The 23,400-nt window shown below is 46.1% G+C and overlaps 1 protein-coding gene across 1 annotated transcript in view; it reads right to left on the bottom strand.

Annotated features, from left to right (window-relative positions):
- Positions 1-17,279, bottom strand: part of DOCK2 (dedicator of cytokinesis 2) — a 361,206-nt gene extending 343,927 nt beyond the window's left edge. The window contains exons 1-2 of the mRNA XM_014534868.1: positions 17,185-17,279; positions 3,395-3,478 (exon numbers count right to left, since the gene is read on the bottom strand). Coding sequence (XP_014390354.1) covers positions 3,395-3,478; positions 17,185-17,227 — 127 coding nt within the window. The 5' untranslated portion in view covers positions 17,228-17,279. The remainder of the gene's footprint in view (positions 1-3,394; positions 3,479-17,184) is intronic.
- Positions 17,280-23,400: the final 6,121 nt, after the last annotated feature.

The raw sequence follows: 23,400 nt of genomic DNA, 5'->3' as shown, positions 1-23,400 counted from the left end.
GAGAATCATTGGGTGGTTGCTTCCTGCATGACCCCCATTGGGGATCGAGCCCCAACCTGGGCATGTGCCCTGACCAGGAATCAAACTGTGACCTCCTGGTTCATAGGCCAATGCTCAACCACTGAGCAACACTGGCCGGGCTCCCTACTTCATGATTTTATTAGTTGTTTTTAATTGTCCCGTTTCCTGACAATTACATTCTTTCTGGTAGCCATAAACATTATGACTTTTAATACTAGTATTTATAAATGGATTCATCTGGACTCAATGTTCACCCTATTTCCTTTTCACAACTTTGCAATTCTCATATTGTACATTTTTTATTCATCTCTCAATTGGTTCAATTTTATTTTTCAAGTAGTGTGTACAAAAAAGGGGTTATATGCGATCATAAATTCCTCACTGGGCAGGTCATGGGGACTAGCCACATCCCAGGCATGTCATTTATTAGTAAAAGGTTTACAGTTGCCTTAAGCAAGCCCTATCCATTGTTTCTGTGCATCTAGGTTAACATACCTTTGTAATAAGCTATAACCACCCTCAAGAAAACACATAATCGTGTTAACTCCATCACCAGCTTGCTTTTTCCCATCTCCATTCAATCTTCCTTATGTCCTCCCCCACACCTTAATTTTAAATGCAGAAAATAAATTGGAAAACTGTTTTTCTCTGGAGCCTTTGAGATCTTGCTCTGGGCATATACGGTTAGATTGGCTCAAATAAACTCTTATAAAAATTCTCTACCAGTTTGGACATTTCTTATGTTGACAGTAGGTTTCTATAAGAGGGTTTCATGGCCACACCCAAGTTCTTTCTGCTACACCGTTTTGACTAATTTTTGACTAACACTGTGGTTTTCACTTTTTTAAATATTGCAGAGGAACCGTTTTTCAATCAGAATCATAGGCAGAACACCCCATCTGCAAAGCAGATGACACTAGGCCTGATCTCTGAGCTCTCAGCTGCCTAAGGCCCTTCGGGGAACCTTAGGATTCCATAAATTCCAGTTTGAAAAACGCTATGTGGGCACCAGTGTGTGGGTGTGAGTCCTCAGATATGTAGACTCTTTCTAACAGAATTCTGAACATTGTACTTTCAAACTCCTCGTGAATTGGCCATCACTTACTAAATAAATATGCCCAGATCTTTCTAGAAGTGTATCAGGGCTGCTTACTACAAGGATACATTAAAATAAGACTAATAAAATAGAATTAAAAGTAGAAACCAGTACCAAAGAGGCTAGAAGCAAGGACTTCAATCCCAAAGACAAATGAAAGTGGCTTGAGTCAGCAATTGTAGGCTTTGCGAAGGCCAGCTCCAAGCCTCCCCGCCCCCGTCGAAGTCATAGAAGGCTAGCTATAAGCAGCCTGTGTAGTCTGTGCACTGCCCCCAAGATTTCTTCAAGGAAATTGCATAAAAAGAAGAGAAAATACTTGTCTGAAGTTCAAAATGTAAGACAGGAAGCCTGATTACAGAGGCTTTCTCACTGCCTTGGGAGGCATGGCTTGGAGGAAAGAGTGTGGGTTATGGGCATGGGGTAGAGACAATGGCCACTGGCTCATTGTGTGACCCTAGGCCAGTCACCTCTCCTCCCTGAGCCGTGGGTCCTCACCTGCAAATGTGAGGCCTCGTGCCTGTCTCTAGCAGTAACGTTCAGTGGCACCTAAAAGCCACGGAGGAGAGCTATCCTGCTGCTTTTAGTTTCATTCTTTACCCTTGGTAGGCACCCAGAGTTTGCTTATCTGCCACGGGGCAGAGCTAGGTTTGTAAGAAATGGGGCAGGGTGTCAGGAATTACAGACCTGAGTCTTTAGGAAAGCATTCCCTCTCCCTCCCTGCTCCACCTCCCTGCCGCCCTGGTTCAGTTACTCTGTGTATAAAAGGTTCTAATGCCAGGCTAGGAATTTTTCTAGGCCTGGAAACTGAAAAGTACATGGGATCCTCGCATATACAACCCAAAATAATATTAATACTAAACCATAGGATAAAGGTAAAGAAGGTGAACCAACTTCTCATTTTCTCCATGATGACTCCTTTAAAGGTGTTTTGAAATATTGAAATCCTACCCCCCCCAAAAAAATTTTCTGTTTGTTTGCCTTTTGTGTGTCTGTGTCTGTGTGTACATGTGTCTGTGTGTACATGTGTCTGTGTGTATGTGTGCATGTGTGTGTATGAGCACCCCTGCAACAACCTGAAGAGCTGCCTTGCACGTTGCGTGTAGCTAACCCGACACTGGAGATGCTACCTGTCCCCCTGAGGAGTAACTGAACGAATGTGCTACACAGAACCTAGCACAGGGCCCCCACCCTCAATGTGGGAAGAGCCCAAAGTGGCTAGTTCTGTAGGCAACACCTCCCTTCCCCTGACTCTCTGTTTCCCCTTGCCAGTAGTACGCCTGCTCCTATCTGCTCCTCACTCCCACCCAGGGCAGGGGGAGGGCCTATCCTGGGGCATTAACTGGGGCCAGGGGCAGGGTACTCAGCCTACTCCACTTTTCTTTCCTCTTGCCTTGCTTGGCCACAGGAAGAGCACACTCTATGCCCTCCACGAGGTAGGATTATGAGCAGCCCAGGGGTGGCGCAGCTGGGAGAGCCTGCCTGACTGTGGGCCACACATGAGCAAGCTCATTTGGCTCTTAGACCCAAGCCACGTTCCCATGATCAATTTTATCAGTGACGTAGGTGATACATATTCATTTCTAGTGGCCCGACTCATGAGTCCAAGACCATTTGCCTTTGTGCAGATTCTACAAAGACCCCCTACCACCACCATGGGTGGCCACAGCCCACTAGACACTTGGCTTCATAAGAGGATGGCAGCTCTGTGTGAAGAAAAGATACCCCTTTGCCCAAGACAGGGCTCCCAGCTTGATGAAGGGATAAGCACCGGGGACCGGGTGCAAAGCCCAAGCCACATAGTTGTGCACAGCAGCACTCCTGAATAAGGGGTATAATTCACTGGGCCCTTTGGAGGCTTCATAAGAGGATGGCAGCTCTGTGTGAAGAAAAGATACCCCTTTGCCCAAGACAGGGCTCCCAGCTTGATGAAGGGACAAGCACCGGGGAATCAGGGGTATAATTCACTGGGCCCTTTGGACCCTAATAATGCTGATTTTCCTTTGTAATGGGATCATTACTAATAAAGAATTGTATCTAGAAAGTGTCACAGGCCAAAACCACCCCCCTCAAACCACCCAGTCAGGCCTTTGCTTCTAAGCATAAATTCCTAAAATAAACAAGTGTTATTTTCAGTGCATTCTAATTACTAACATTAGCAAAATATATTTTACAAAGCTGCATGTTCCAACAGAGGGCAGGAGGTGCTGTGCAGCATGTACTGGGTGCATCTCGACATCATCAGCCAAGGGGCCTGGGCTCCGAGGGACAGGGACTCACCTCCACAGGTCTCCTGTATGCGTACCATGTCGCCGATCTGCAGGGAGAGCTGAGGGGCTCTGCTCCCTTGGAAGTTGTATATGCCATTAAAATGGAAGAGAGACGCAACCTGGTGAGACCTCTAGGCACTGAGAACCTCTGCTCCTTCCTGCTCTCCCTGTCCGAGTTTATCTGATGCCCAGGCAGCCCATCTGGTCTAAACAAATCCAACCCACTGCCTACTCACAGAAGTCAGCTTGGGCCCAGCCTGGCTCCTATAGGCTTCCATTCATTATCACTCTGGTCTGAGTGACAAGGAGGGTGTTTACACCCTCGCCTGTGGGTTGACCTCTTACTGACTGCCCAGCATGTGCTCAGCACATCTTCTCATCCCACTCTCACAGCAACCTTGTGAGTTCAGCTATGGAGACACCAAGAGGAAGGGCATTTCAGGGAGAGGGGACATCATGGGCAAAAGCCTTGAGGAAGGAAGACACTTGAGAGCATAAAGAAAATTACTGTAGATGGAGTATAAGAGGACCCTTCAGTCCGCAGGCCGCCAATCTACCCACTGAGCCAAACTGGCTAGGGCTACAAAAGATTCACTTGAGATCCAAAAACAAAAATAGAGTGAAAGTGAAATAATTTTTTTAAGTTCCACACATATAATAAAAGAGAGCTGTGATGGGTGTACTAATATTAAACAAAATAGTCTTTAAGTAAAAAAATTATTACAAGAGACACAGGAGGACATTATATATTGGCAAAAGAGCCAATATAAAAAGAAGATACAGCAATCATAAACATACACATACCTAATAATAGAACACTAAGATATATGAAGCCAACATTGGCAAAATTAAAGGAAAAAATAGGCAGTTCTACAATAGTAATTGAAGACTTCAATACTCCATTAACAATAATGGATACAACAACTAGGCATAAAAACCAATAAGAAGGACTTGACCAAGACTGTAAATAAGCAAAAATTACAGACATATACAGAGCACTCCATCTTACAATAGCAAAATACACATTCTTCTCAAGTGTGTAAGGAATATTCTTCAGAATAGACCATATGTTAGGCCACAAAACAAGTCTTAAGAAATTTTCTAAAAACTGAAATTATGCAAATCACCTTTTCCAAGGACAAAGGAATAAAGCTAGGAATGAACTAAACAACATACTCTTAAACAACCCAAGGATCAAAGAAGAGCTCACAAGGAAAATGAGAAAAAGTCTTGAGACAAATAAAACATGAAAACACAACCTACTAAAACTTACAGATTCAGTGAAAACAGTGATCACATCAGTGAAGAGACCTTGGAGAAGAAATGAGATCAGAACCCTCCTCAAACATAGACAAGACACATTTATAATGTTGATTCCTGTTAAATGCCTTTTCATGTTGTCATTGCATGAGGTAGGTACTACTCCCATTTTACAGATGAGGGAACTGAGGTTCAGAGGGTTTGAGTGGATTACCTATGCTTCCCCTTCACCTGCCTGGTGGTAAATCACAAAGCCAGGACCCAAACCCAGCCCTGTGCCTTGTTCATTCTCTGCACCCATTGCCTCCTCACCACACCTGGGTAGCAGGTGTTCAGGTGTTCACCAGATCCTACTTCCTGCTTCAGTCTTGCCACATTCTCTGAGCCGCATTCTCTGACAGAAAAGGAGAAACTTGCAGGCTACTTAGTTTGAAGACCTATACACATCAGCCCTTTCACCAAGGGCCCAACTAGCCTTGTAGACATTCACAGGGATGGAAGGTCTTAATCCTGAGAGATGATAAATCTCATAAGAGCCAGTGTCTCTGGAGTCAGACAGTGATTCTTAAGCCCAATTCTGCTATTTACCAGCTCTGGCCTCACGCCCACAGCCACAGCATGTGATTGCGCAGGTTTTGCCCTGAATAAGGCCACCTATAAGGGAGCAGTGGATGCTGGCACCTAACCAGTAATCTGCTGGCCAAAGCCTGTGCCTACCCAGGTACTTTGTCCACCAGGGGAGGGGTGTCTTTTTGTAACCCACACAAAGGCACTGTATGGGCCGGTTGCAGCCTGCTTGAGCAGCAGCATCACCTCCCCGAGCCTCAGTTTCCCTAACTGCAGAATGGAGAAGATGCTTGTCACTACCTCACAGGGGTTCCTAGGAAACTCAGCTGAGATTAGCACACAGATAGGGCCCAACTCCATGTCTGGCCATAGTAGCTGCTCCATAAATGATAGTCACTTTCCTTTTTATTAGCATTGTAAAACCTCCTAAACAATCCATTCAGAACTCTTTCAGAGCTGTCTTTATGTCACCTTTAAATTTGCTTCCCTGCACTTTGCAACCAATGACCCTGTGGGTCCACACAATAAAATTAATCCTTTGTCCAAAAGAGAACCTTGACAGGGCCTGCAGGGGATTCAGAATTTTCTTCTCCTGCATAAGCATGGCCTGTTTCTTCATTCCCTCCACGACTGGCCTGATTTCAAACCCTATCCCCACAAAGGCTGCTGGCAATTGGACACGCTCCAGATTGCTGGTGCCCTCTGTGTACAGACTGTCCACCCCCTGCTCCTTCTAGCCCCAGACGTATGGCTGAGGACTGAGGACGTGCCTGCCACAAAGCTGGGCAGGAACAGAGAAGCAACTGAGGTTTACAACAGAAGAAAAGCATCCATAACATGTGTTTGCTCCTGGAGTACTAGCAAATTAGGTCTGTTCATCAGATATTTGGAGGGCGGGGCAAGACTGTGCTGTTCCCTGTCTCATCCCTGGCTTTTCCTTGGAATCTTCCGAACGCTCTGTCCAGCTCTGTTAGGTGGGAAGGACCCAATCAATCAGCTTAAGAAGGTGTCTTGAACAGGTCTTGAAACTTGATAGTCAACGTGCAGCTCTGTATTCATTCCAAGGACTCATACCTTCTGAAAATAAAAGTAACTGACGTTGCCCTGTAATTTGTAAATGTGTTTCTGCTTGCATAAGGCCTTCTGTTCTCAAAGCTCCTTTTGGGGAAAAGTAGACATTACTGACAAAGGAAGTGGCTTTGCACACCAATACCCAATTCTGTTACGTTTTCTAAATGACTAACAGGAAACTTTGAACCAGAATGCCACTCTCTGCTGAAGCCTGATTGCTTATCTATGACCCTCCTTGAGTTGCTTCTGACCAGTGTAAGAACAGGTGACCTTCTTCCCCATTCTCTGCAGGCCTAACCCCTCTCAACTTCTGAGTGAGGGATGAAAAGGGAAGAAAAACACAAGGAAGATATAGGACAGAGAATAAGTGAAAACTGTTGAAATCATAACCTGCCCCGCCCCAGCCATGCCCACCTATGGAAGACAGACAAGTGGGGAAAGGATTTCCATAGACACCCATCCCAGCTTCCCCTTTCATGCAAGGTCTCCAGCCCTGGAGAACACTGACGCTTCCCCAAGGAGGATTCCACCTGTATCCAAATGCTATGCTCAGGAACCAAGGCAGCAGTTGGTGACTGACAAGCCCACCCAGACTAGAATACATATGGTATATGGCCAAGGATCAAAGGGTGTTTCAAGTACTGAGTCATCGAACCCAGTAAGGACTCTCATGTTGGAAATCGTGGGTGGACAAAACAGTAGCTACTTTGAGGCAGGTGGGTCTTCCAACAATCCTGGAAATTGGATCTACTAATTAGCCACCAATTCTAGTTAACATATGGAAGCACATATGGAAGCACCGTGCTTACCAGAAGCCCAAATTGAGAGAAATAAGAAAAAAGTAAACAACTTTGTTATATCACATGGCTCACAGAAATGAGGGTGGGGTCTCAGTGCTCTTTGCAATGTTAGGAGAGGCACTGGGAAGGTAAACAAGTTATCTACCAGAAAGATTAGAGAGACAGAGCAGACAGAGCAATTCAGAAGTTTAGATTCTAACCTCTGTACACATTGCTTCCTCCCAAATGGTAAACAGATTTATTGAGCATGTACTGTGTACCAAGCACATGTGATTTTTCAACGGATATTCACTTGAACACCTACTGTGTGCTAGGCACTGTCCTGGTTACTGGGGTTACAGTGAAAGATAAGACAGACAAAATCCCTAGCATTTTTCTTGTATGAGCTCATTTAATCTTCACAGTAACCCTGCAAAGTATTAGCCTCCATATAATCTGCGAAAAACTCAGAGATTAAGTGGTAGAAGGTGGATTCAAACCCAGAACGGTGTCCAAAGTCCTTGCTTCCCTGACTAGCCCATTGCTGATGTCACAACTGTGTGTGTGTGTGTGTGTGTGTGTGTGTGTGTGTGTGTGTGTGTTGGACTTGTTCATTTCCTGTCTTCTCCAGCCTCAGTGAGGGTGGAGACTGAACCTCCCTTGTTGACATCTCAGGACCTGGTCCAGAGTAGAAGTTCCATCAGTATTTCCTGAGCTTTAATAAAATACTTGTTGAGCTGAAGGGATACAAACATGAAGGGCAGGTATGTCCTTTCTTCTGGATCTTTCTTGCATTTCTTGAGTTTACTTCAACAGATGCTGACCCAGCTTGGCTGCCAATTGTGACTGTAGCCACCAAGCACCCTGTGACCCTTCAGGATGGATTTGTACCTCATCTGGGGCCCTGCCATTTGCTGACATGTTTGAAAACAAAAGCTTCAGCAAACACCAAGTGTTAATAGAGTTTGGGCAAGTAACTATATAAGAGGAACAGAACAATAATACAGAAAAGGAATGTAATTGCCTGAAGCTCACTTCTCCAGTCCCTGAGTTGGGTTTTGGATCGTCTCCACTCCAGGGGGAAATAGAACTGGCCGGCAGGTCCACTTTGGATTCAAGGAAAGCACGTTCACTGAAATGGACAAGCAGTTGGCCTGTGTCGACAGCCTCAGCACGGAGGCAACATCCTGGTGTTGCTTCAGGTGAATGAGATGACCCAGCAGGAGTGTCAGGCAGCAAGGCCAGAGCTCAAAAGTGGTACAAGTCAGCAGTGAATGAGCAGGAGAATCACAGCCAGGGGAAACCAAGGAGGAGGTGGTGTTCTCCATCAACCAAGAGAGGACAGAGAGAGGACAACCTCTGCTGAGCACTTTCTATGGACCAGACACTCTTCAAGGGGCTTTAGCCACAGTCACATACTTAATCCTCGCCACAGTTCTTGTGGTGGGTGAAACCATGATGAGCTCCATTTTACAAATGAGAAAACTGAGGTAGTATAAGATCAAGTAAGTAGCCCAGGGCGACACAGCTAGGAAGAAGCTAAGCCAGGATTTCACCTCAAGCAGGCTAGCTCTAGACACACTCCCTCAGCCACTGCACCATACTGCCGCTCACTAGTGGGCATGTATTTAGCAGCTGCTCTTTGCCAGTTGCTTATTGGACCCCTAATGGATCCACAAATGACCATATGGGTTGCATATCTCTGTGCTCAGTTGTTAGTGGGCCAAAGTGGCATTCCCAACCAATGAGAGGAAAGTTGGTACTCTAAAGCAGTGATTCTCAACTAGGGATAATTTTGCCTGCATGGGAACATCTGTCAATATCTAGAGGCATTTTATTTGTCACAACCTGGGGATGGGGGAGTGGAAGATCTCCTAGCATCCAGCTGGTAGAGGTCAGGGATGCTGCTAAACATCCTACAAGGGCCAGGACAGCCTATGACAAAGAATTCTCTGTCTCCCAGTGTCAATAGCGGTAGGTTGATAAGTCCCGCTCTAAAACACCATGCTGGAATCACTATATCCTTTCCATACTCCTATAGGCGCGCACACACACACACACACACACACACACACACACACACACTTCTGCATTCACACACTCCCACACTAGAGCTGAAAGAGAGTCTGATTTCTCAACCCCCCAGCCTTCAGTCCAGGGAGTGTCTTGCGCTCTGCTGGATCCTACAGGTTAGAAGAGTGGGGTGAGAGGGCATGGCCCCTGCTCTCCTGAGTATTTGTGAAATCTAGGTGAAGAGACAAAGTAAACACACAAGAAACAAGAAGCTGTCTTCAAAATAAAGGGCTGAGCTGTGGGCCACAGCAGCTGTGGGCTCTCAGAGGAAAGAGATCAAGAGAGGCCTCATGAAGGAAGTGAGACTGGAGGGAGAGGGAGGGGCAGCGAGAGGGCAAGGGGAAGAAGTGGAGTGAGAGCCCAGAGGAGGAAATTAGCTTGATGCATGCCCAGTCCAGTGAGGGACAGCAGGACCATCTGAATGGAGTCCAAGGGTGAGAGCCGTGGGGCTTGATGCAGTGGCCAACTACAGGGGTCTAGGTGTTTGGAAAAGAGTTCAGGAACACCCCATATATTGCTGTTCTGCTCTCAGGGGACCTAATCTCCTGACAGGGAAGCGGGGAGGAGGGAGGATGTGAAGGCAAGAAGGTGCAACTCCATCCATCTGAACCTTATGAGGCACCAGAAAGTGAAAAACCTCCAATCCCTGTTCCCTCTCCATCCCTTACCCTGTGCCCACTCATCCACCTATTCACTTATCTATCCACATACCCATCTACCTGCCATCCATCCATCTATACATCAGTCCATCCATTTACCTCTCCACCCACCCAGCCATTCATCACCCAAACAACAACTACTAAATGACCACCTGCTTTGTGCTGGGGAAGAGCAAGAAACACAGTATTGCTGTCATGGAGTTTACATTCTATGGAGGAGTCAGATAATTATATGCAGGGCTGGAGTGAAATATGATGGGGGTGATGGCAGGAGCCATAGGAACATGAAGCAAGAGGTACACTCATCCCTGACCTGTGAAATGGGGACATTAGTACTAACAATGGTGGTATTATTTGCTGCCTCAAGCAAAAGGAAAAAAGAAATTCATACTGGCCTGTGAGCTTCCTGAGGGCAGAGCCTATACCCTTTTCAACTCTGAGCCCCAATCCCCAGCTCAGGACCACCACTTAACACAGGCTTATTGAACTTAATTGATGTGAATAGACTATAAAAAAATTTCTTATTCTTGACAACCCTTAGCTCCACCCCTGACTCCTCTCTTTCTTTCATACCCACACCCGATCCATGAGGAAAATCCCATTTGCTCCACTTACAACACATGCATCCAGCATGTCAGCACATCTCACCTACTCCACTGCCCCCAGAATGAGCCACCGCCAACTCTTGCCTGGTTATTGTGGCAGCTGCCTTACTGACCTCCCTGCTTCCACATTTAATTGCCCTCTACCACTTCACCATAACACTGCTAGAACGATTCTTTCAAAACAAGATAGGACATTCTACAATTCCACTCAAAACCCCAAAATGCCCCACCCCTTCCATTCAGAGGAAAAACCAGTCATTACAACATGTACCAGGCGCTACTCAGTACAATTCGTGCCCTCGGAGAACTCATTTCCTACTACTCTGCCCCTTGCTTACTCTCCTCCCACACAGCAGAGAGGTTCCCTCCTCAGGACCTTTGCATTGACTTTTTATTCTACCTGATCACTCTTTCCTGAAACAGCTCCCTTCCTGCCTCCACCATGAGCTAAGCAGCAAAATCCCAGTTTCCAGGGTTCAGTGGGGACCAGGTATGTTCCTCTTCGATAGCCCAACATGCTAATCACCATGTCTCAGGCCTGGCATTGCCTCCACTTAATCCAGTGCAACAAACGCCTGCTCAGCACTCTCTCTGTTCAGACCCCATGATGCAGCCTGGGGCATGTACGCAAGTCACAATTTCCACCTAGTTTAGGCTTTGACCCAAGGGATCACGTGTTGTCAGGGGACCTCCGAGAGCCCGGGAGCAGTGTCTGGGAGGGGCCTGGAAAAGAACCCACATTGTTAGTTACATCCCCCTGCAGCAGGAGTCTGTGACTGAGGCTCTAAACAATGCAGAAGCTGACAGTGTCACAGTGGGGTCAGAAGGGCAAGGGATGACTTTCTCCAAGGAGAACTAAAAGTTGAGTAAGATGAAGCTTGCAAACTCGGTCTGACTGCTTTTCAACTCACACCCATTAAGGGGATTGGGAAGGAAGGAGAAAGTGCCTATTAGAGGGAACATTTGTGGTGTCTCTCCCCATATCCCTCTGGAGCTGGATGGCTATACGCATTATCATTCCCCATTTGCAGAACATTTGCTGCAAAACAGAGGCTGTGGCACCCATGTGCAATTAGCTATGAAATGAAAGGCCTATAAGCTTAAAAAAAAAAAACAGAAGTCCAAATGTCCAGAAATTAGCAGAATATTATGGGGGATGCACTGCCTGTCTCAAAATACAGCAGCAACATAAGGATGCTGACCTCAGGAGGAAGCAATGGTTAGCAAATACAGTCTGCAAGGCCCATACAAGCAGAAACATAATGGTTGGGAGCAAGATGCCCACCAACTAATGAGGCTCCCATGAGTTTAGGGATTAGGACAATCTCCTTGTGTGGACTCAAACAGCCAGCTCAACAGGCATCCTAAACAATCCCAAGTTGCTGAAGCATTGGAAAGTAGGTGTCCCAGGCACCTGAGAATTGGTGGTAGGAAGGAATTGGATTTCCAACCCAGGTATTTTTGTTGCACCAGACTAATTTCTGGGGACCAGTCCAAAGATACATTTGGCCTCCATAGCAAAGATACATGTACTAAGATCTGTCCAAGCCTTTCCTTTGGAATTGTTGTGTTTTTTTAAATACTATATCTGTATTGATTTCAGACAGGAAGGGAAAGGGAGAGAGAGATAGAAACATCAGTGATGAGAGAGAACCATTAAGTGAGTGCCTCCTGCATGCTCCACACTGGGGATAGAGCCTGCAACCCGGGCATGTGCCCTGACCAGGAATCAAACTGTGCCCTCCTGGTTCATAGGTCCATGCTCAACCACTGAGCCACACCAACCAGGCTGGAACTCTTTTCCCCATTGTTCTTCAGAGGTCTTCTCAGACCATCTATTTAAGAACCCTCCCTCCTATAGTTTCATTCATGGAACAACACTCCTTTATTACAATAACATATACCACAATTTGTAATTATATGACTACCAAATTGTCCATAAAGTTCATTTTTGTCTTCCCCACAGACTATAAGCTCCAAAGGACAGGAACCAATTGGCCTATTCTAGTTGTCTGTGTCTAACATAGTGCCTAGCACATGGGAAACACCCAGCAAATATTTAAGAAATAAATGAAGAAGAATGAGTGAATGAATGAACAAGTTAGTGAGTTAATGATGCTCTCTATCCTTCCTCCTTAAATGTTGTCTTTGACAACAAGCATAGTAGAAACTGGTCTCTCTGTCATAGAGTCCTGCCCTCATGTGCTTGGGATGCATGCTCAACTTATGCCTCCTAAAAAAAAATCTGTCCCCACCCATGGCTCACGTTAGATGAGTAGCAAGCCTCATGACCCCACCCCATAGCCACAGCATATTGGACCCTGATCAGGGTGGGGTCTATTCTTAGATGGACAATGATCTCCAACTTGGGTGGCCTTTCTTAAAAAGGTTGAGGCAGTCAGATTTTCTCTCTCGGCACTTTGACAAGTAAACACTGAGAGAAGATTCAGTAGTTGCCGGAGCTGCAAAGTCATGCATAACTGGGGCAGGTGGCATGCTGGGACCATCATCGTGGTATTATGAGAATATCAAAGTTAGGACGGAGTGGAAGAATGAGGACTAGCGAGGAGAGAAAGGAGAAGGGGGCGGATGTGTTTAGGGAATGTGGGAAGCCATGGAAAGCGACAGAGGTTTCCAGGACTCCTCAGTTCAGGTCCTTCGAGAAGCCTGCCACTCTTGTTTCCTGGACTTCTGTTTGATTTTTCCCTGATTCTCAAAATACACTACTTCCCTCCTATACACACACACACACACACACACACACACATTTTTTTGGTCTAACTAGTTTAGTGGATTTTATTCCTTGTAATAAGAGCTTTTCCTGCAAGAGACTTAAGCACCCATTGCCCACTCAGTATCTGCCCACCTTGGCATGGACTAGCTCTGTCCAGGGTCCTGGGCTGCCCCAGGATCACCTGCATTCCTGGACCAGAGGATGATCTCAGATTCATCCATATTCCCCAATCAAAATATGGAAAAGGCCCTCCTTTGCTTTTGCAGAGCCTGTTATTGTTTTAATTGTGTTCCTTCCCCTAAACAACAGATGTGTTAGAGTCCTAACCCCCAGTACCTTAGAATGTGACCTAACTGGACATCAGGTCTTTATAGAAGTAATCAAGTCAAAAGTGGTCATTAGTGTGAGCCCTAACCCAACATTACTGTTGCACTTACTGAAAGGAAAATTCTGGAGAGAGACATGCACACAGGGGGAAACACCATGTGAAGATGGAGGCAGAGATTGGGGTGATACCTCTACAAGCAAGGAATACCAAAGATTGCCAGCAAACCACTGGAAGCGAGGGGACAGGCCCTCACAGCTCTCAGAAGGACCAACAAAGACTGCCCAACACCACACACAGGTACACGACCATAACTAGAGACAACTTGCAGAGAGAAGAGGTTTCTAAACAGAACTGAAGCCCCCATACAAACCTACCTGGCAGCCCCAGCTTCAGAGCAAACAAATCTTTGTTCTACCCTCACCCATTATCTGAGAATCCCTGCCTTGAAGCCTTCTTTTACAGTCCCTAAACATCATGCCACAGACCACAGATCATCTGGTAACTCTTGTCCCCACTACTCTTGGCCGTAAATTCCTATGTTGAAGCCCCAACCCCCAGTAACCCTCCAAATGTAACCATGTTTGGAGATCAGGTTTTTAAGGATATGATTAAATTTAAATGAATCTGTTAGGGTGGGGCCCTGATCCTATATGACTGGTGTCCTTCTAAGAAGAGGAAGAGACACCAGGGGAGAGTATACACAGAGGCATGATCATGTGAAGACAAAGCAATGAGAAGGCAGCTGTCTGCAAGCCAAGGAGGCCTCTGGAGAAATCAACCTAATAGCACTTAGGTCTTAGATTTCTAGCCTTCAGAACCATGAGAAAATAACTTTTTGTTGTTTAAGCCACCTAGTCTGTGGTATTTTTATTATGGCAGCCTGAACAAACTAATATATAATCCCCAATATCCTTCTTCCCCTCCTTCCTTAGGCACTCCTAATTTTTAGTTAGGTATATGGCTGCCCACATTACAAACTGCATTTTCTAGTTTCCCTTGCAGCTGAGTTTAGTCATGTGATTAGGTCTTAGCCAATAGGATATATAAGAGAAAGTGTCAAGTGGGTCTTTGGGTAAGGGATTAAGATAGTAAAGGCTAGCCCAACTGGTGTGGCTCAGTGGTTGAGCATTGACCTATGAACCAGGAGGTCATGGTTTGATTCCTGATCAGGGCACATGCCCAGGTGGTGGGCTTGATCCCCAGTGTGGGGCGTGCAGGAGGCAGTCGATCAATGATTCTCTCTCATCATTGATGTTTCTCTCTCTCTCTTCCTCTCTGAAATCAATATATACATATATATATTTTAAGAGTAAAGGCCAAAAGAAAATGTTAAATGTGTAAGTGGACTCCCACAGGATTAACTAGTCAGGCAGGCAGTAGAAAGGTAAATTGTCACCCACTTTTGTTCTTCTACTCTATCTACGCCCTCTCCCAATTATATTTTGTTACAGGTGAAAACCTACTCAAAAGTTCCACTGTTCTTTCTGTTGGATGACTCCAGTTTCCCTTCTCCTCATAAGCCAAGCCTTGACTTTTCCTTCCATCTACCCAGAGCCTGCAGATGAGGGTCAAAGGTTACTTTCCTTAGTTCTGAAATTTATCTGCAGAGAGAAGAGATCCCTGGCAAGCGCTCTCTAGCCCCCTAGAAGGTCATAGACCCTCTGAGCTCCCATAAAATAGAATTTTTATAAGTAGGCATCAAAAATGTCTACACCATCAGATCAAAAAGCCTCCAGGTCTAGGGCCTACCAGAGTTACCAGAAGCCAAGCACATAGGTGGGATTTCCTCTGTTAGGGAGGGTGAGAACCCTACTCCACCCTGTAACCCCACCCCACCCTGTGATGTCATGTCCTCAACTGGGTCCCCATGCAGAGGACAAAGCCTAAAAATAATTCCTAACATTAAGTGAGGATTGTTTTATGCAATTGTTATTCTTGGAACTTTATGTGGATTAACTCATTTAGTCCTCCCACAGCCATAGGAAGCAGGTGCTCTTATTATCCCCATTATACATACAAAGAAACTGAGGCCTGGAGAGAGAAAGTAAACTGTCTAGGTCACAGGGTTGGGAATTGTTGGAGGCTGGAATCCAAGAACGGGCAGTCTGGCTCCAGAGTCCATAATCTTCATCCCATCACACAGGGCCTAACTAGCAGGAATTTGCTGCAGCCCTTGGGACAGAGGGTGGGACTCCTCCACCACACTCAATCTCCCCCATTAACTGCCCAAGTTGCCCTGGACCTCCAATACTGTCCCTTGTCTACCACACAGGCACCTCTGCTCTTCTGTCCATTCAGCCTCCCTCCACACTGACGTCAGCACAAATATGTTGCTGTCCCTCCCCTGCTCAGTAACCCTCTATGGCTCCCCATTGCCTAAGTGGGAAAAGTCTCAGCTTCTTCGCCTGGCATTCATAGTCTTCCAAAGTGTAACTCCGACTTAGTTTGAGCACAATCATTGCCTTCAACGCACCCTCCCCTGAGGACAGTAGCACTCCTTCCCTGGATGTGTATGTCCTTCATGCCCAGCTTTCATGCCCTAGACCACACCAATCCCCCACCTACAGCGGCCTGCCCCATTTAATAGTCTCCATCTCCCCCTGAGAAGAGTTTTAGCCTGACACCCCAGCTGGAAGGCCAGAGTTAGAGAATCTTTGACGCTAAAAATGATCCTTAGTTCAAACTTTCCATTTTGCAGATGGAGTAACTGAGCCTCCTTGAGGGTTTGGATTATTTGTTCTCTGGATGGGAACTATTTATCTTAAAACAGCACCTGGAACCCAGTAAGTAGATGGATAAACGTTGAGTTCTCCAAGGCAGTGTTTCCACAACGGTGGCCCTGGGAGGCCCTGTACCTACTCACTCTGACACTTGGGTCCTCCAACTTCTGACCCGCTAAACCCTCATTTCTTGTGTGTGTGGGGGGCGGGGGAGGGGGGTGTCTGCCTGTGCAGTAAACCATAGAGCGGTTTTAAATTTACACTCAAGTTTGAAAACCACGTGAGTCTGTGGGGATTGCACCACAGATGCCACTTAGTAGAAAGAGTCCCAGTACCTGAAGCCTCCCTTCCCCCAGCCACCACTTCCGCCCCTGAGCTCGAGGCAGAGGCCTCTGGGAGCTGAGATGGCTGAAGCTGATGAGCGGGCTTCTTGGATAACCCCAGATGACCTGGTAGGAGCCTTTCCCCCAGAGGCTTTCTACCCTGCAGCCCCCAGCCCCCAGCCTACACAGCCCTCTGGGCTAGCACTCAGCCAGATCAGAGGTCACCTGACCCAGGGGGAACAGGCCAGGGAAGCAGGCAGTTAGATGTCCTTTGGGCAGAGGCAAGCGCAGTGCTCCCTCTACAAAGACCAGCTTCCAGACCGGGCATCCTTGGAGCCCTGAGCCGGCACAGAGAGCGGAGTTGCCAAGCGCTGGGCTGGATGCCATCTGGGAAATGCATACGCATTCAGGAGAGAGGGCAGCCTGAGGCGGGAGGGACAGGGTGCTGGCACGGGCTGGGCGCTGCCTGGTGGGCTGGGTGCCCACCTCCCTCTCCCCCTGCCTCCTCTTCCCCGCCCAGCTGGCCCCGCGGCAGGCGGAGGAAGCCACTGAACGCGCCCCAGGACCTTGAGTGAAGGCGCCCTGCCCGCCCCGGAGCCGCGGGCTCGTCAGCATCTTCCAGCGCGCGGTTCTCTGGCCACCTGCCCTGCTCCCAGCTGCGGACCCCACGCCCGCACCTACCCACGCCTTGCCGCTCCTTGTCAGTTTTGCGCCAGGGAGCCATGGTTGGGCCGGGGGCCTCTGGGCCCCTGGAGTCGTCCCGCGGGGAAGCAGCCAGGGGGTGGCAAGGCACTCTGCCGGCCCCACTTCCTTCCTCTTTTCAAACTCCCTGTCAGGGCCCGCCCTCCCCTCCCCTCCTCCCTGGGGCGCCCTGCTCCTCCTTCCTCCTGATGAGCAGGGCCACATTAGAGGGCTAGTGGCTAGAAGGCTAGAAGCCCCCTCTCCCTGAAAAGCTGGGGCCACCCCCCAATGTATCCCCTCCCCAGGCAGGCCAGTGGACAGGGAGGCCAAGCGGGGACTTGGGGCCACCCAGGCTATCACCGCAAGTGCACGAAGTTCCCAGATAACTGGGCCTAGAGATTGAACAGAACTCCTCCCACCTGCACAAGCATCCCGTCAGCTGTGGGTTCAAATCCACATGTGCCTGATCACTGTGCATCTAGGACAAATGGCTTCCCTTTTCTAAGCTTCGATTTCCTCATCTGTAAAATGGGATCCCAGTACCCACTTCCTAAGATTATTGTGAAGATCAGAGAAGAAAATGCATGCAGCGGGTGACACATGAGAGAGACTGACAATTAGAGGAAGAATGTATGCAGTAGGTGACACATCAGAGAGACTGTGAGGATTAGAGGAAGAATGTATGCAGTAGGTGACACATAGAGAGACTGACAATTAAAGGAAGAATGTATGCAGTAGGTGACACATAGAATTAAATATCCACTGGAGGGGAAGTCATTTGGGTTTTTAGCCTTTTGGTGCCACAGGCCCATTTGAACATCTGATAAGAGCTCAAGAACCTCTTCTCTGTAAATACACAAGCACAGGATTTACCAACAATGCCAGGAGGTCAAGGGTGCTCTAGCAGCCAGTAACAGTGACCTCAGGAAGAGTCCTAGAGTAAGGCTAATGGAGACATTTCTTGCAAAACAACAACAACACAACTCATTTTTCCTCTGGGAACAGATTCTATCAAGAAACAAAACAAAACAAAATATGTCTCATTGATTCACAATGATAAGACTGAATTAAAGTCTTCTTGAATTTTTTTCCTTTATTCATAACTCTCTCTGCCCCTTTTCTGCCTTGTACTAGAGAGTCAATAAGATACAATAGGCAATGTCACAGCTGACAGGCAGCTGTGGCAAAATATTAATTTCATTTTTCTAAAGTTATTTCCTTTTCAGTTTTTTTAGCAGCACAAATTGGGGAGTATTATTTATAGTGAGCAGCTGAATCAGTCAGGATTCTACCAGAAAAACAGAGAGAGAGAGAGAGAGAGAGAGAGAGATATTTATTTGCAAGGAATTAGCTTATGTGAAGATGTGGCTGGCTAGGCAAGTCCAAAATCTATAGCACGGGCCACCAGGAAGAAGTCTGGAAAATTCTCAGGCAGAAGCTGAAGCTGCTGTCCACAGATGGAATTTCCTCATTTTCAACTAATTGGCTCAGGCCTACTCAGATTACTGAGGATAATCTCCTTCACTTACATTCAACTGACTGCAGATGTTAATTATATCTACAAAATACTGAGGAAGCAACACCTGGGTTGGTGTTTGATTAAATAATTAATTAGGTCCGCAGTCACACCAAGTTGACTCATAAAACTAACCATCACAGCAGTATTATAAGTTGTACTGTACATCAAAGGTTGGTGAAGTTTTTCTATAAAAAATCAGATAGTAAATATTTAAGTCTTTGCAGGACAAGAGGCATAATCAAGGATATTATATAGGTAGTTACAAAACACAAGAGAACTCAAGCTTCCACAATTTTTAATGATAAAATTCAAGATTTTATATTAAAAATTGAGTATATTCTTAGGAAGCCCTCATTGGGCACCAAGTTTGTCCCCTATAGTTTACCGAGGTGGGCCCCCTTTCCTGTGTGTCTCTTTAATTCTCAGCCAGAGAACACCTGCACCCAGGGTAGCTAGGAGACTTCTACCTGGCATGTCAGTAGGTAAGGGCCAAGGGTCTGCTGGTCCATCCTCCACTGGTGTCTGACATGTGGCTGTTTTGGGGAATTGCAGCCTCCGTAGTATTACTCAGCATTTTCATCTCTACTTGTGTTATTCATAAGAGTCATGGCATATAGCCTCTATTACATGTTCTGAGTAGTTCTAATATCCTGGAGCTAAAACTTGTATTTACCCAACTTTTACTTATCAGAGGAAACTCTAGGTGCCTATCTGGGCCAAAAAAGACTCTAGGTGAGAAAACCTGAGTGCTCAGAAGTAATTACCTGCACCAAAGGAAGCAGCAACAGCAACAACAAAGACTAGATAAGGATGCATTTAAATAAGTCCGCCTTAAGGTACCAGTGAAATCTCTAGAAGACAGTATGGGAGTGCGGTTGGAGCTTTACTGCTTAATAGGGTTTGCTCTGCTCCATTAAATGTTAATAGCCTCAAACCTTACTGCTAACTAACACTCCACATGGCTGCGAGGAGGATCTCTCGAAATGGCAAAACTAAGATGTCAAGGCCCTGGTTTACATACCTCAGTGCATCCTCCATACCCTTTAGGATACTAGTTAAACTCAGAAGAACATCATGCAGGCCCCTCATGATTGGATTCTAGCTGTCCTCTACAGCTTCATTTCCTGCCTCCTCTGCCCTGCCCCTTCTTACAGCCCCTCTCCCCTGCACCAAACACACTCTACACCACATGACACCATATGACAGAGGTGGTGTCTTGCCACATGGTACTGTTTGAAGTCTCCAAGTCCTTATATGTGTGTTCCTTCAACAAGAACACCTCTTCTTCTGGGAAGACTTCCATGCTAACCACCCCCACCACCACCACCTGCCAACTCCTTCTCCAGTTAGACAACCCTCCTGGGCACCCACAGCAGCCCATTCTCATGAATTGCTTTTCTCAGTCTTTAGCTGCCTCTTGTGCCCAGAAACTCTAGGCAACGCTGCCAAGACTCACGTTGTGCACACGATGTCACCAACCCTGTTTCTTATCCATGTCTGATGGCACTGAGTGATTCCTTACCTAGAGAAAACTGGACATGCAACAGAGATCCAGCACCAGTAGTCCAAAGGCCAAATTTGAAAGATGACCTATTTGTTTAACAAGCACATTTGATTCTCACTGTGTTTAGTTTTTTTTTAATGTCAACTATTAACAATCAAGGGATTTCACCTAAACTTCTAGATTTATAGTTTTTCTCAAATCAAATATGAAGGTCTGGTAATTCTGAGATACCGAGTCTGCATTTCCACAAGGCAGAAATGAGCGGGAGGTAACTCATTGCCCTCTAGTTTGCCACAGTCCCCAGCACTCCCTCTTCTCCCCCCAATACTGAGGCCAAGTCTCATTTGCCATTTATCATTAAACTATTGTTTTTCTTAAGGTAAAGATAAAAATGAGAAACTGCTTGAGCCCATGTTCCATCACAAGTGGGAAAACAAGAGAGGCTGACAGGATATGTTTCAGGAAACATGGGAGAGGAAGGTATATATTTATAGATGTGAAGAATAGTCCTAGATGGAGGTGTGTGTCAAAAGAATTTTTCAGCTGCCATAATAAAGCAAACCCACTTTGCTTCATGCCTGCTGAGTCCTTGTAGACATTTGAGATGTGACCCCCTCAGTGGGTTTATTGGAAATTAGGTAGGCCAACACTTTTTGGTCTTTATTTTGGGTGATAGGGAACCAAACCAGTCAGGAATACAAATAGTAGGTGTTCCTGGAGGCAGAAAATTGCTAGAGCCAAGGAGACCTCTGGAACAATCTCAGTCAGGAATCAAGATCAGAGCAAGTACATGGCTAACAGGAGACAATAGATTTCTCATAGGCATTTGCATTCTGACAATAAGCCTCCAACAATCTGGGTGTGTCTCTTCCCTAAGAAGCACATCTGCACAGCACACTCTAATTGTTCCTTTACTCCACTAAGAGCCCATCATGTGAAAAGCAGAGTGATAGGCACTGAGGATATATCTTGGCAAACAACACAGACAAGATTCCTTCTCTCGTGGATCTTGTACCCTAGCAGGAAAGACAGAAAATCAAGTACAGGATAAGGTTTAATAAAGAAAATAAACCAGCAAAGTGATGTAAACAGTGTCTTGGGGGAGTGGAGAAGGAGAGAGTCAGAGAAGACTCCACCAGGAAGTAATATTTAAGAAGTGACACCTACAAAAAGAAAATTCCAGAGTGAACTAACCACAGATGTAAGGTCTTGTACCCTAGCAGGAAAGACAGAAAATCAAGTACAGGATAAGGTTTAATAAAGAAAATAAACCAGCAAAGTGATGTAAGCAGTGTCTTGGGGGAGTGGAGAAGGAGAGAGTCAGAGAAGACTCCACCAGGAAGTAATATTTAAGAAGTGACACCTACAAAAAGAAAATTCCAGGGTGAACTAACCACAGATGTAAGAACAAGCTTGAAGCATTCAAGAAACCAAAAAAGGACCATTGTTATGGGGATGCACTGCTGGTGTGGTAGGAGATGAGTTTGGAAGTTAGGTAGGAACTAGATCATGTAGAACCTTGAAGGCGATGGTAAGGAGTTTGAATTGTACACTAAGTGCACTGGGAAGTGATACAGAGACAAGCAGCCCCCCGGACAGTCAGGTGCCGGCCTCACACTTAGAGCTCGGCTGTGGTGTTGTCCTGCTGAACATCAACAATTTCTCAGAACATTAACTTCAGACAAGGCTAACTCGTGGCCATGATGGATAAAGGTAAAAACTAGACCGCTCTGCAATCATGAAGAAACAGAAGAAAAAAAGGAAAAAAAAGAACATTGTATAAACTACAAAAATTACCAAAACATCTTCCTATCATGGCTAATACCAGTGACTGGTGCTTTTTTCTTTTCATCAATTTCAGCTTCAGCCTCATTATAATCTAAAGTCCTTCTTTCTACATGAGATTTATTAATATATCTAATTATAGAATTAACTTTGCTTCCTTAAACATTACCCAAAATCACCAACACAAGCCCAAATCCTGTAACAAAATCCTTTCTAATACCCTCTTACTGAGACACCGTATGGCTCTCCATGGTTGTATAGTCATAGGCAATAAACTAAACATGTTCAACTTTAGGTTTGATGCTGGTGGTGTGTGTGTGTGTGTGTGTGTGTTGATTTTAGAGAAAGAGAGAAAGGGAGAGGGAGATAGAAACATCAATCATCTGCCTCCTGCACACTACCTACTGGGGGTGGAAGCTGCAACCTGGGCATGTGTCCTGACTGGGAATAGAACCAGCGACCTCTCAGTGCATGAGACAATGATGCTCCAACCAACCGAGCCACACCTGCCAGGGTGTTGTTGGTGGTCTATTGATTGGGGTGGGGGGTGGGGGCATAAACAAATGTCACTAGAGGATTTTAAGTAGGAGGTGATAGAATCTTTTTAAAAAATTATTCTCATTGGAAAACAAACTCTATAGGTTAAGAGTAAAAGAAATAAGACCAGTTTGAGGCTGCTTTAGTATGCAGGGAAAGATGATGACTGGATCAAAGTGGTGGGGGCAAAGCAGTTAAATTCAATAAATATTTCAGATTCAGGTATCAGCAGGACTTGCCTGTAAAGTGTATGGATACAAAGATAGAGATAAGTACAGCCAAAGCCAGAGACCCAAAATTAAATCAGCCTATACAAGATAAAAGCCTATTTTCTTTTTCCCATAAAGTCCCAGATGGCATTGCAGGTCGATGGAATTATCAGAAATGCAGGCTCCCTCTTTTTTTCTACTCCACCATCCATCCCTCAGGTTTACAAAATGAAGTACAAATACATGATCCACGATGGATCTACTACCACATCCCCATTCCAGCTAGCAGGAGGTATGACAGAGGAAGAATGGCTGAGAGGCAGCACACATCACTTCTGCTTGTATTTCTTTGTCCAGGACCTGGCCCTATGGCTACACCTTACTGGAAAGAAATTTGGGGAATAGAGTCTTTATTCTCAGTAGCCATATGTCTAACTAAATGGTCTACTACTGAGGAACAGGAAAATAGTTAGACAGTCAAGGGGCAAGACAAAGCCTGACTGGAGTTAGTTAAGGAGAGAATCTATAATAATAAAAGGGTAATATGCTAATTAGACTGGACATCATTCCAGACGTCCTTCCTGACAAAGCTGGGGCCAGGGGAAAGCCAGCCCGGGTCCCGGGTGCCTGCAGGCAGCCCAGGGGAAGCCAGCCCAGGTCCC

Source organism: Myotis brandtii, unplaced genomic scaffold (assembly GCF_000412655.1).
Source record: "Myotis brandtii unplaced genomic scaffold, ASM41265v1 scaffold1338, whole genome shotgun sequence".
NCBI lineage: Eukaryota > Metazoa > Chordata > Mammalia > Chiroptera > Vespertilionidae > Myotis > Myotis brandtii.
This window is presented reverse-complemented; position numbering and strand designations above follow the sequence as displayed.